We start from the raw sequence: 13498 nt of genomic DNA, 5'->3' as shown, positions 1-13498 counted from the left end.
TTCTGACCTACTTTAACTGGGACTGAGTACAGCTCATTAATTATTAGTCGAGTAGTTATGCTAATTTTTACTCTATTTATGGGAAAATTAGCAGCTGATTATAAACAGCCCCTACAGTTTTAATATAACCACAGTGGGTAATAAATCAAAAGCAAACTGAGAGGATGACCCTAAAAATGAAGAGGATTCACGGCTTCAGTAAAACAGGGCTTTGTTACATTTAAAACATATCTACTGGATACGGACAACTAAACCCCCAGCAGATATAAAGGCTACAAATAAATAAATGCAGCTCTCTAATCATTAACCACTTAAGCCCCGGAGGATTTGGCTGCTCAAAGACCAGGCCCTATTTTGCGAATCGGCACTGCGTGATTTTAACGGACAATTGCGCGGTCGTGCGACGCTGTACCCAAACAAAATTGATGTCCTTTTTTTCGCACAAATAGAACTTTATTTTGGTGGTATTTGATCACCTGTGCAATTTTTATTTTTTGTGCTATAAACAAAAAAAGAGTGACAATTTTGAAAAAATAACAATATTTTTCACATTTTTTATATGAAATTCTCCCCAAAAAATTTAAAAATCTAAATTTTTTAACATTTTAGGTCAATTTGTTTTCTGCTACATATTTATGGTAAAAAAAAAATCGCAATAAGCGTATTTTGATTGGTTTGCGCAAAAGTTAGTGCGTTTACTAACTACCGGAAAGATTTATGTCATTTTTATTGTTTTTACTAGTAATGGCGGCGATCTGCGAATTTTTTTTTGCGACATTGCGGCGGACAGATAGGACCCCTAACTGACATTTTTGACACTTTTGGGGGGACCAGTGACATTACTACAGTAATCAGTGCTAAAAATATGCACTGTTACTGTAATAATGCCATTGGCCGGGAAGGGGTTAATACTATTAGTGATCAAGGGGTTAAATGTAAGCCTAGGGGAGTGATTCTAACTGTGGAGGGGCGTGGCTTGTAAGATCATCACAGAGACATGCGATCCTATATAGCAGGATTACATAACCTCTGTGATCACTTCAGGGAGAATGACAGACGGCTGCGTTTACATCAGCCGTCCGTCCTCTGTCAGCGGGGGGAGATCGCGAGTGGCCAGCGGCCATCGGAGCCGCCTGTCACAAGCACTGGCTCCCCAGCTGACGTCCCCTAGAGTCTCCTGAGCGAGCGACGTAATACTACGTCGGTTTTCCCAGGAGCGGCCGCCTGCCACAGTAAATCTGCAGTGGGCGGTCGTCAAGTGGTTAATATGTAGCACTACTCCCAAGGGAGCTGCTGGTGACGGGTTCTTCTGGGTTACCATTAGCAACGGTAGAACATTCTGGCATGTTTCCAAGTGTTTTTACCTTAAACAAGGACCAATCCAGTTTCTTTGTTTTTAGGCTTTATTAGGAATTTGGATAGGAGAAGGGATGAGTGGGATACTCCAACTGAACTAAACTATGCACAATAGGCTGGGGTGACTTGAATAAATGCTTGATAATGCTGGTTAACGCTGAGTAACGATGAATACACTGAAATTGGGCTAGCCACAGATAGGCCGCTGCTTCACTTTGCCCTTGGCTATGAAAGGTTCTCTTTAAGTTTCCTGAGGTAATTCTGTCCTAAGGCAAGCTATTCTTCATGGTAGACTGTACTGCTGAACAACTTCAGGGCCCTTCCTGGCGCCCCCTTTATCCCTAATCTTCAGGGCTTAACAACTTGGCACCCCCTTTACTGTAACGCTCTGGGTTAACTGGCTCCTTGATCCCTTTGACCTCTCTGGAGTGGTCCCGTCTCTTAGGCAGACCCCTGGGCAGATCCTTGAGTACTCATGACACTGTTTTTCCTGAAGTCCTCTGCCCAGCAGCTCCACTCGGTCAGCACACTGGATCCTTTCAGCTCAGCTCAACCCCTGGTCCCTAGGCCAACTGCCTGGACCACCTTCTCCACTTTAGCAGGAGGAGAGACAGCCGTCCACCTCCTCCTGCAACTTTGCTCCCGCCAAAAGACACTCTGCCTCAAATGCTCTCCGCTTTTATTTCCAATCCCATGATGAACCTCTCCTGGTGCCAACCCCCTGGGACGGTTACAAAAGTCTATGTATCATTGGCCAGGTTTCCTACACTGTCCAACAGGCCTCCCTATTGGACGCAGTGGGAACACTCCCTCAGACCAGATGAATACACACTGAGCACAATGAGCAGACCTAACTAAAGCTCAAACCCCTCTGATAAGCAGATGAAGCAATTATGGTTTTCCTGGTGCTTTCCTGTTAAGCAGAAAATGGCAAACTATATCTTCTAGCTAGCACCTGACTAGGAGGGTGCTACAAATATTTGGTGAATTTTTTAAAGTGGACATAAACCCAGGAATGTAAATGTCACATTGGTTGTGCTCTCAACCAAACTGTCAAACCATCCAATGGTTGGTGTTATAACTGATCGAATGTGCAGCATCATGGCAGTTGTAAATTAAACAGAGGACAAGATGGCAGCTTTCTTGGCTAAAAACAATAGAAGGGTTTACTTCCACTTTAAATGCAAACATTGTAAGTACTTGAATTTGACTTCCTGCAATTCCTGTACAGCAGAGCTTTGACTTAGAGAAAAAGAAGCAGTACAGGGATCTGGTAAGGTGCATTGCAGAAAAAAAGAGCATACTGGTTGGTGGAGAAATCAGATTCTCTTACACTGTCTATTCACATGGTTGGGGTCAAGAGGAGACCTGTAAGTGAAAGTGGAACTTCAGAACTGAGAGAGATCAGATCAGCAGACACCACTTTATTGTCCGAGCTTGTGGTAACTGTGGTAACTTGTTTCTCTCTCTCTCTTGCGCAGATTGGTGGTGCCGCTGTCATCGCACTTGGATTGTGGACCTTACTAGAGAAAAGCAGTTATATATCTTTCCTTGCCTACAGTACTCTCTCAATATCTGCATACATTCTGCTGTTTTCTGGAGGTGTGGTCATGCTAACGGGATTCCTAGGATGCTGTGCCGTGATTCGGGAAAAAAAAGCCTGTCTATTGTTTGTAAGTAGTGGCTGCTATAGTAATTGAACCAAAGGAGAGCAATGGGTGATAAAGTCCTCTATGAAAATGCTTTGTTGGTTAACCACTGCTTTAATGTGTATCTAAAGGGAACATTTTTGTTAGTTTTGGATAGAGTGGTTAAGACTTATGGCTGTCTGTGTTCCCACTTTAGAGATGTCATTGTCACTGGGACAAAAAGGATGAGAAGTTCCAAAATTTTAAGTTGTTACTAGAACAAGAAGGGATGGAGGAAACCTTAAAGTGAGGACACCTCTGACCCAGTGACAACAGTCCTCGTTCACGTGGGGTTTACTAAAGTGTACATCTGTGCAGCGATGTGTTCACCCACACCATCTGCTTTCGAGGCCGTGCACACCCTCATGGATTTCAGATCCAGAACAGTGTCTGTGTCTGTGCAGCCACTGTATCCCAATTGACATTAATGGGACTGCCCACATAAGAATGCATGGAATATCTGTGCATTCCCATGTGGATAAACATAGCCCTGTATTGGGGTAAGCTTTAGTATGCCCCATGTGAACGAGGCCTAAGAGGGGATCTCCCCTCACTTTGAAGACATTTTCTTTCACTTCTTGCTTTGTCTACAGCACAGAAAGTGAAGGGAAATCCTCTTAATGGGGATCTGATGGCAAAAAAAGTTTTTTTAACTATTCCCCAATCCCCTAGTGTCCAACTCGCAGCACAAGGACCACATATGGCCATTAATTCTTTCTGTGCACAGCGTCAATTTCATAGACTCAAATATTTTTGCCGAATAAATTACACTATTTTAGTCAACTAAAATATGACTTAATCTAAAAGAATTCAGATGACTTAAACTAAAATGGCATTTTGGTCTAAAAGTAAATTGAAATTTGACTTTGATTTGTCCAAAATGAACACTGCACTACCACATGAATTAGGGGACATCTATTAAGCTGCTAAAAGAAAATAAATTAAGAAAAAGGTTTTTCCTTTTTTTAAATATTTAATGTTGGTAGAATATTCAGGTAATGGCATTACAGTCAATAGATTTTTTTAATATATTTTAAAATTGCACTTCTCTTTGTCAAAAATAAATATTTTTGTTTGTTTATGAAACTTGATTTTTTTTTTTTATAAAGATGTTATATATCACAACGGCTAAATCTGTGTCTGTAGTGCGTGTTCAAACCTTAATACTATCAATAATAACATGTTTAGAGATTTTTACTCCAGGAGTATGTAATGAGAATTTGGAAATTCTACAGAAATGCTTCAATAATCCATTACAATTTAACTAAACCCATTTGATTTTAGTCAACTGTAATGTACTGGAGATTTTTGTCGACTAAAATATGACTAAAACTAAATCAATTCAGATGACTAAAACATGACTAAAACTAAAATGGCATTTTAATCAAAAGACTATGACTATAAATTGAAATTTGACATCAAAATTAACACTTTTCTGTGTGGCCCTCAAGGCCACTGCAGACACTAATCTGTGTTTCCCTATTGTCCTGTTATAGTAGAGATTTTTAGCTGCCTCATGTAATTTGTCTCAAGTCTATGACTTTCTCAGACTCCTATACCATGTACAGGAAAATGGGATTCCTTACCCTACACAGCCAGGCACACCAAATTTTCACTGTCACTCCAGAGTCAGAGAACACTCTGTGACTTTGTTTTTTTGTGTTATAGAGGGTAATAAACTTGGATAGGGATGGGAGTTTATGGGATGCCCACTTAACTTCAAACAAATTTCAGGGATAACTTCTCCTATATACAGTCCTGTATACAGCCCCTCTGCTTCTCTTGCTTGCAGAAACCAAGCTATGTCACCCTGTTGTGGTTTTGTAGCAAAGGCCCATTACAGGCAGGGACACGCAGCCCCTATACTTAGAGAAAAGTTAGGGTGACACAGCTTACACTTTCACTGCACTTCCTCTCTGTGGTCACTGCTCCCAGCATCACCTATTCAGGCCCTGCCAGCCCTCCTGACTGCAGCAGCCCCTTTCACTAGCCCTCCAGGCTAACTTCTCCCACAGTTCTCCATACTGACACACTGACATTCAAGAGATCTCCCGGATGTGCTGACCTGCTCTTGCTGTCCTCTCATGAAACAATTCCTATGTGTGTTGTAGTGGATCCCCCCAGCACCCGAGCCCCAGGCCTGAAGTCCCCCCGCCCCCCAAGGGCCACCAACAGCCTCCTCAGCACTCCATTTTCCACCCGACTGCCCCTGCTAGCATGATTCATGCCTATTTATGAGGTGGCCTGCCCCTTGCCAGCCCATTTGCTGGGGGTAGGCTGGGGCCCTCATAAATATGCCAAGCAGCTCCTCCTAGCCTCTACCCACTACGCCTGAAAGCTTCTCCAAGGTTTCAGAATACAGGGGGAGGCACCAAAGATGCTGCTTGCTGATTCATCCAGCCTCCCTGAGTCACTCAACCCTGACCCAGATTCAACCCAGGTCTGGCTCTCAGCCAAAACAATTTGCCTTCACTAACAGCTAACTATTAACTCCTAGCACACTAGCTAGAGGGTGCTACACACACACACACACATATATATATATGTATATATATATATATATATATATACAGTATCTCACAAAAGTGAGTACACTCCTTACATTTTTGTAAATATTTTATTATATACTTTTCATGTGACAACACTAAAGAAATTACACTTTGCTACAGTGTAAAGTAGTGAGTGTACAGCTTGTATAACAGTGTAAATTTGCTGTTCCCTCAAAAAAAACTCAATACACAGCCATTATTGTATAAACTGCTGGCAACAAAAGTGAATTAATCAAAGTGAAAATGTCCAATTGGGCCCAAATAGCCATTTCCCCCCCCCCTATGTCATGCGACTTGTTAGTGTTACAAAGTCTTAGGTGTGAATAGGGAGCAGGTGTGTTAACTTTGGTGTTATCGCTCTCACTTTCTCATACTGGTCAAAAGAAAGTCAACATGGCACCTCATGGCAGAGAACTCTCTGAGAATCTGAAAAAAGAATTGTTGCTCTACATAAATATGACCTAGAGACTATAAGAAGATTGCCAAGACCCTGAAACTAAACTGCAGCACGGTCGCCAAGACCATACAGTGATTAACCAAGACAGGTTCTACTCAAAACAGGCCTTGTCATGGTTGACCAAAGAAGTTGAGTGCACATGCTTAGCGTCATATCCAGAGGTTGTCGTTGGGAAATAGATGTATGAGTGCTGCCAGCATTGCTGCAGAGGTTAAAGGGGTGGGGGGTCAGCCTGTCAGTGCTCAGACCATATGCCGTACACTGCATCAAATTGGTCTGCATGGCTGTCATCCCAGAAGGGCGCCTATTCTAAAGATGATGGACAAGAAAGCCCGCAAACAGTTTGCTGAATACAAGCAGACTAAAGGACATGGATTACTAGAACCATGTCCTGTGGTCTGATGAGACCAAAATAAACGTATTTGGTTCAGATAGTGTCAACCGTGTGTGGTGGCAACCAGGTGAGGAGTACAAAGACAAGTGTGTCTTGCCTACAGTCAAACACGGTGGTGTGATGGTCTGGGGAAGCATGAGTGCTGCCGGCACTGGGGAGCTACAGTTCATTGAGGGAACCATGAATGCCAACATGTACTGTGACATACTGAAGCAGGGCATGATCCCCTTACTTTGGAGACTTGGCCACAGGGCAGTATTCAAACATAATAACGACCCCAAACATACCTCTAAGATGACCACTGCCTTGCTAAAGAAGCTGAGGGTAAAGGTCTCTAACATCCACCAGCTCTGTGATGTCATCATAGAGGAGTGGAAGAGGACTCCAGTGGCAACTTGTGAAGCTCTGGTGAACTCCATGCCAAAGAGGGTTAAGGCAGTACTGGAAAATAATGGTGGCCACACAGAAAATTGACACTTTGGGCCCAATTTGGACATTTTCACTTAGGGGTGTATTCACTTTTGTTGCAAGAGTTTTAGACATTAATGGCTGTGTGTTGTGTTATTTTGAGGGTACAGCAAATTTACACTGCTATACAATCTGTACACTCATTACTTTTCATTGTAGCAAAGTGTCATATATATATATATATATATAAAGTATATATACATACATACATACATATACAGCCCCCAGAGAAATATAAATAACAACAACCTGTTCAAACAAATATAAAAAAACAGCAAAGAATAGGGTATACAGCTTGTAAACAAATACATATATACTGTACATACACCTATACACTATATTACCAAACATACTGTACCATGACCCTGCCTTTACATGCACATGAACTTTTATGGCATCCCAGTCTTAGTCCATAGGGTTCAATATTGAATTGGCCCACCCTTTGCCACTATAACAGCTTCAACTCTTCTGGGAAGCCTCTCCACAAGGTTTAGGAATGTGTATATGGGAATGTTTCACCATTCTTCCAGAAGCGCATTTGTGTAAGACTGGGATGCCATTAAAGTTCATGTGCGTGTAAAGACAGGTGTCCAAATACTTTTGGTAATATAGTGTATATAGATATACAGTAGCAATCACAGTATGCAGTTAGTTATAAGACAAAGGTCCAGAGAATGACCCCTAAACTCAACTGCCTAATAAACAATGTTACAATAACAGTTTTTCAGTCTGTATTAAGCCATTTTACTGCTGGCCAGGATGTTGGGGCCCAGATGCGCTGTTGGAGCACATAATATAAGTTCCTCCTAACCTGGAAATAGGTGACTGTCTCCCAAGAAAACAATACTGTTCCCCTTTAATGGGGTGCAGAAGGGTTTGGCTAGTAGGCTCTGACCAAATCTTGGGGTGACAGCTGATCTTAATCTGTTCTCCTTTTGTGGCTTGGCGAAGTCCGCAGTAAGCAACAGTGGCGTTCTCCCCAACAGTTTTTGGATTTTTTTTTACCATACCATAACATTCTACTTGAATTCATATACTGTATCTATGCAGGCATGCTTGTTTTGTGTTATTAGATTTTATGTCTTTTTTAAGAAACATAGGTCTGCTATTTAGGGATCCGGAGCTTTTAATTAGGCTCCCCTGGGCTAATTTGTATATATATCAGGTGGACTGTTTCATTTGGCTCCGTTGTGAATAAGCGCTTGTAACCTGAAACACATTAATTGTTTCCCTATTTATTGAACCGTGATATTGTGTGCTTTATATGGAACTACAAAAACGTTTTTTGTAGTGCTTCAACCCTTGAGTGCAGTCATCCGCTTTCCTTCTATCCTGTGTGTCAATAGACACAAACAGCCTGGCCCAGGAGCAAGCCTGCAGGTGCGCCCTCATAGAAAGAGGCTTCCTATGGTGACACACTGAAAAGAAAAGGAGCCCAGAGTGCCAGCAGTGAACCTGAGCAGTGGAGGTTTGAAGCTGCTCTGTGCAATACCATTTCACAGAGCAGGTAAGTATAACATGTTTATTATTTTAATAAGATTACATGAAAATTAAGCTGTGCAATCACTTTAAGTTTGGGTCAGGCTATGTAGAAGATAGAAGGGAGATATTATAAAGTCTGCTGCACGCACAGTCATATCAAATGTATTTAATTTAATTTTTTTTTTAAGATTACAAAACTTTATTAAATAGAATTTGATATGGCTGCTGGAGTTCAGCTTTTATATTTCACTACCAAGGTCCACTGCGACACATTGAGATAAACCTAAAATCTAATTCTGTGCACTATTTTTTTACAGTACTTACAAAATAAGAATACTAAGTTAAAACTAGAAGTGTTGGAAAAACAGTTCTAAAAAATAAATGTTATATTGTACAGCAAGCGAGTTTTATGCTGGTCTAATTACCTAGCACACAGACCATTGTAATGACAAATAACTGCAAGCAGAATCTAGTGCAGTCCATAAATAGGATGTGTCAACAATCTTTGTTTACTATATAAGTGAATAAAAAGCTTTTCGTTCTGAAAAATGAGACAACTGTGTAGGAAGCGTAGCAGGGATCTAGCTCAAATGAAGTGACCCTGGAGATGAAGCCTATGTTATTGAACACTGATAAATACTGGAGACAGAGTAGCTGCACATAAGATCTGAAAAGGCAATTAGTCACTCTGTGATGTGGTTCAAATAAATATATTTTTTGAATTATTACTTTTTTTTTTTTAGTCCAAGAATGTTTTATTGGAGATTAAATTGCAAGTTGACAAAGATAACGGTATTTATCATACAAAACTGATTAAAGCAACTGGTTCGTTATAACCGTTAGAAACCATAACAGATACAACACAAGACATTAACAACAACTAGAAAAAAAAGGAGGCATATATGTTGTCAAACAAAGAAAACAACGCAGCATTCCATGGTGTAGTAAAAGAAAAAATCAGCCCCCAGCTTGTCTATCGACCCTTTTGGCCAGGGGCTGGATTTAAAATATCTATATGGAGCAGAATACTATGCTAAGACAAAAGCCTAAGAGGATGTGGAGAGAGGGTGGAGGAGGGGAAGAAGAGAGAAAAAGTAGAAAGAGAAAGAACAGAGTAAAAAGAGAGAGAGAGCATGAGAGAGAGTGCGGGGAGGGGGAAGAGAGAGAAAAAAAAAGGGGGGGGGAGAAGGGAGGGAGGGGAGAGGCTTGGGAATGGGGGGAGTAAGGTTAGGGAAAAGGGTATGGTAAGTTAGGGGATGGTAGGAGTAAAGGGTGGGGAAAGGGCACCATTATTAATGTCAATCCATAACACCACATAATTTATGTGTACTTCCCATATTAGTCTGAGTTCCTGAAGTTAGTCCAACAAGCCCAAGTGTTTGTAAACTTGTGCAGTCTTTCATACGCAATGTGTATCAGCTCTTCCATTTCCTCAATTTTATGCAGTCTCCCAAACCATTCTGCTATGGTAGGAACTTGTGTAGAACGCCAATGAATTGCTATACAGAGGCAGGCCGCATTGACCATATGCACCTCAAGGGACCTGAATTATTTCTGCTTGGAGAGGGAGGAATGATGTAAAAGGTATTGGGAATAATCCAGAAAATATGATGTGACCTGAGAAATGATATTGTGTACCTTTCTCCAATATGGTTGCAAAAGTGTACAGCTCCACCATATATGTAACATTGTCCCCTCTGTTTGTCCGCATCTCCAGCAAAGGTTGGAACATTTTGAATCAAATTTATGTATCAGAGAAGGTGTTCTGTACCATCTCGACCTGATTTTGTATGCGTCCTCTTGTACTGCTACATAAGGAGAGCAGTTATGAGCAAAGGTATTGTGTTCCAATCTTCATCGGAGAGAGGGATGCAGAGTTTCCTCTCCCATGAGTTCCTAGCAGTATCAGTGCTAAATGATGGTGCATCTGCTAATTTAGAAATAGAGTCTAGAGATTAGATGGTGCTGGGGTGAGGTTCTGGTACATATGTTTTCAAAGTCTGTATGTGGTCTTGAGAACTGCGCATTTCTTGGGGATGATCTATGAAAATGCTTAATTTGTTCGTATGTCCACCACGGAAAGGAGCCTGAGGCAGAAATGGCTTCCAGTTGGGAGAGGGAAAGAATATTGCCCTTCACTAGAAAATGAAATGATAAGACATTATTGTGGGGCCACTCCCTAGTTAAGAATGTGGGCTCCAAGCTGGGGGGAAATCTGGGTTGTCTCTCAGGGGAGTGAAAGGGCTTGTCGAGGATGAGAGGGTATTGGATTTACAGGCGATTCTGAAGCAAAAAAGCGAAGTGCCTATAAAGGGGTGGTCAGTTAGATGAGCTGGGAGATGAGAAGCTAATAGCCAAGGCGATGTACGGAAAGGGATAGGGGACTGAGCTTCTTCTAGTGGTAGCCTTCCTGTGGCAGTGGATGTTCCAATCAACAATTCTACTAAGATGGCAAGCCAAATAATATTTAAAAAGGTCAGGAAAACTGACTCCATCCTTCCCTTTTGGCAATGTGAGTCAAGCATATCTGATGCTAGGCAGGGACTCCTTCCATAGAAACTTTGAGCACATGCATTTGTATAGGGCGAAAAAAACATTTGGCAGGGTAATTGGAATAGTTTGTAACAAATAAAGCAGTCTCAGGAGTATATTCATTTTAATGAGCGCCGAGCCCCCAAACCATGAAATGTTGTGATGCATCCATCTCTTCAGATCTTCCTGAACCTTGTTGAGGAGTTTTGTGAAGTTTTGGTCGTAAAGTCTGTCCAGTCTGGATGGTATTTGGATCCCCAGATAAGTTATGGTGTCGGGTGCCCACACGAACGGGAAGTTGTTCTTACAAAGGGAGACTAGAGAAGTTGGGAGGGAGATATTAAGAACTTGGGATTTCGAAGAGTTAATTTTTAGGTTTGAAAGATGGCCAAAGTGGGTTAAGTCTTAAAGTTGAATAGGGAGGGAAGTGTGTTATTTGGTAAGGAAGAACAGTAGGTTGTCAGCAAATGCAGCCACTTTATATTCGGTATATTGCAATGAGACACCACAAATGTCACTGTTTGCCCTTATCACGTAAACGAAGGGTTCCACTGTTAAAACAAAAATCAAGGGTGAGAGTGGGCAGCCCTTGCACGTTCCATCTTTGAATGCATAGGTGTCTATTTACCTGCACTCGGGCCGAGGGATTAGTATAGAGGGCCATAATGTTGGCAAGCATACGGGAACCCAGTCCAAGAGCTTTCAGAGCTTCGCCCATGTAATCCCAATCCACCCTATCGAACGCCTTCTCAGAGTCCAGGGAGAGAAAGAATCCCTGGGTTCCACTCTTGGACAACCAGTGATGTATGTTAAGCATCTTAATGGTATTGTCACGGGCCTCTCTACCTGGGATAAAACCAACTTTGTCTAGGCTTATTAACGAGGGGAGCAGGGGAAGAAGTCTGTTAGCCATCACTTTAGCGTAGAGTTTAATGTCTGCGTTGAGTAGGGATATTGGCCTATACTTTTCAACTCTCTAATATCTTTGCCTTCCTTGGGAATTACCGTTATATGGGCTTCCAGGAGGCTACCAAGGAGTGTCGGCATCTCAGGGATCGCGTTCAGGGAAAGAACTAACTTTGGCGAAAATATCGCCTGGAAGCTTTTGTAATATTGTGCGTAAAACCGTCCGGGCCCAGGCTATTTCTGACTTTCATGTGGTTTATCGCTTCATTCAACTCTAAAAAGTTAAAGGGGTAGTCTAAATCCTTCATAGCTTGGGAGGGAATGGGTTTGGGAGAATGTTTTGCCAGAAAGTCTTTAATCTGGTAAAAGCGTTATTCCTGTTAAGAGGGGGACTTGTGACCACTCTGAATATTGTATAGCTTTTTATAGAAATGTTTGAACTGATGCGCTATTTCATCATTTCTAGAGAGCAAGCTTATTGCTGTGGGAAGTTAAGAGGTGAATTTTATTTTAGGTTTTCGTCGCCTGTACAGTTTGGGTCAAAAGGCAGCCACTTTTGTTACTGTGTTTGTAAAAAATCTTTAGATTCATAATTAGACGTTGTTTGGCTTGTGTACCCCATTTCTTCAATAGGAGGGATCTAGCGTGAGTAAGGTTTAGGTGTGTAGACTGCGCTAAAAATCTCTTATGGACTAGTTACAACGTTTTGATCTGGTCAAGTAGGGAACTGATCCGCTTTTGTCTCGCGTTTTTGCACTGGGCGGCTATTGCCATTAGTTCCCCACGGATCACACATTTATGGGTTTCCCAAACCATGTGAGGGTTCATACCAGGAGTAGCATTTTCTTGGAAAAATTTGGAGAGGCTAGTCGTGAGACGTTCAATTAAAGTAGGATCTTTAAGGAGAGCTGAATTTAGTCGCCAAATCTTTGATGGTTTCGGGGCGTCTGCAAAGGATGAGGTCATGGTAATTCGATGATTGTCCAATATGGTCATGGGTTCAATAGTTGCTATGGATAAGTATGGAAGGTCTCTTTGGGACGGGAAGAAGTAATCTAATCGTGAGTATTTACTGTGCGGATAGGAGAAAAAAGCATACTCCTTCTGCTTTGAAAAGAGCCCAGCATCAGTATTCCCGATTGAAATGATAGTAATAACTCACTGACTTGTCTGAGAAAGGTAACTTGGCCCTCGTTAAGGCAATATATGTTGGCCAGAGTTATTGGTTTAGCGGCAAATGTACCCTTTAAGAAGATGTACCTCAGTACAAAAGGCGTGTTTTTGGATACAAGGATTTGAGGCACCCTTTGTCTTTGAGAGGAGGCTAGTTGCATGATAGGAAGACGGGAACATTTTAGACGTTAGTTTGGGTATGTTGGTAGATTTGAAGTGCGTCTCTTGAAGGAATACAAAATTTGCTTTGAATCTGGTCATTGCAGTCAGCATCCGCAATCTTTTCTCAGGGCAGTTGAGTCCCTTCGCATTGAGAGAAATACATTTTAGCGTCAATGGTTGAGACTGCATGTTTGCCCTGAAGTTTAATATTGATCAAGGGAGGCACTAGTAACAGTGCTCGTTAGAGGGGCAAGAAGAGGCGGGGTGGGAAGAAAAGGGAGGGTTGGAACAAGACTATATAAATTTAAAAAAAAGGGAGGGGAGGGGAAGA

General features: G+C 41.8%; 1 protein-coding gene across 1 annotated transcript in view; it reads left to right on the top strand.

Moving 5' to 3' along the window:
* LOC309555269 (tetraspanin-11-like) overlaps nucleotides 1-13498 on the top strand; it is a gene marked incomplete at its 5' end in the record, with an annotated part of 83373 nt that overhangs the window by 20227 nt on the left and 49648 nt on the right. The window contains one exon of the mRNA XM_082257174.1: nucleotides 2838-3029. Coding sequence (XP_082113300.1) covers nucleotides 2838-3029 — 192 coding nt within the window. The remainder of the gene's footprint in view (nucleotides 1-2837; nucleotides 3030-13498) is intronic.

The sequence above is a fragment of the Pelophylax lessonae genome (genome assembly GCF_965119305.1).
Source record: "Pelophylax lessonae genome assembly, chromosome: 4".
NCBI lineage: Eukaryota > Metazoa > Chordata > Amphibia > Anura > Ranidae > Pelophylax > Pelophylax lessonae.
Note: the sequence above shows the minus strand (reverse complement) of the source record. Positions and strands in the feature narration are given on the sequence as shown.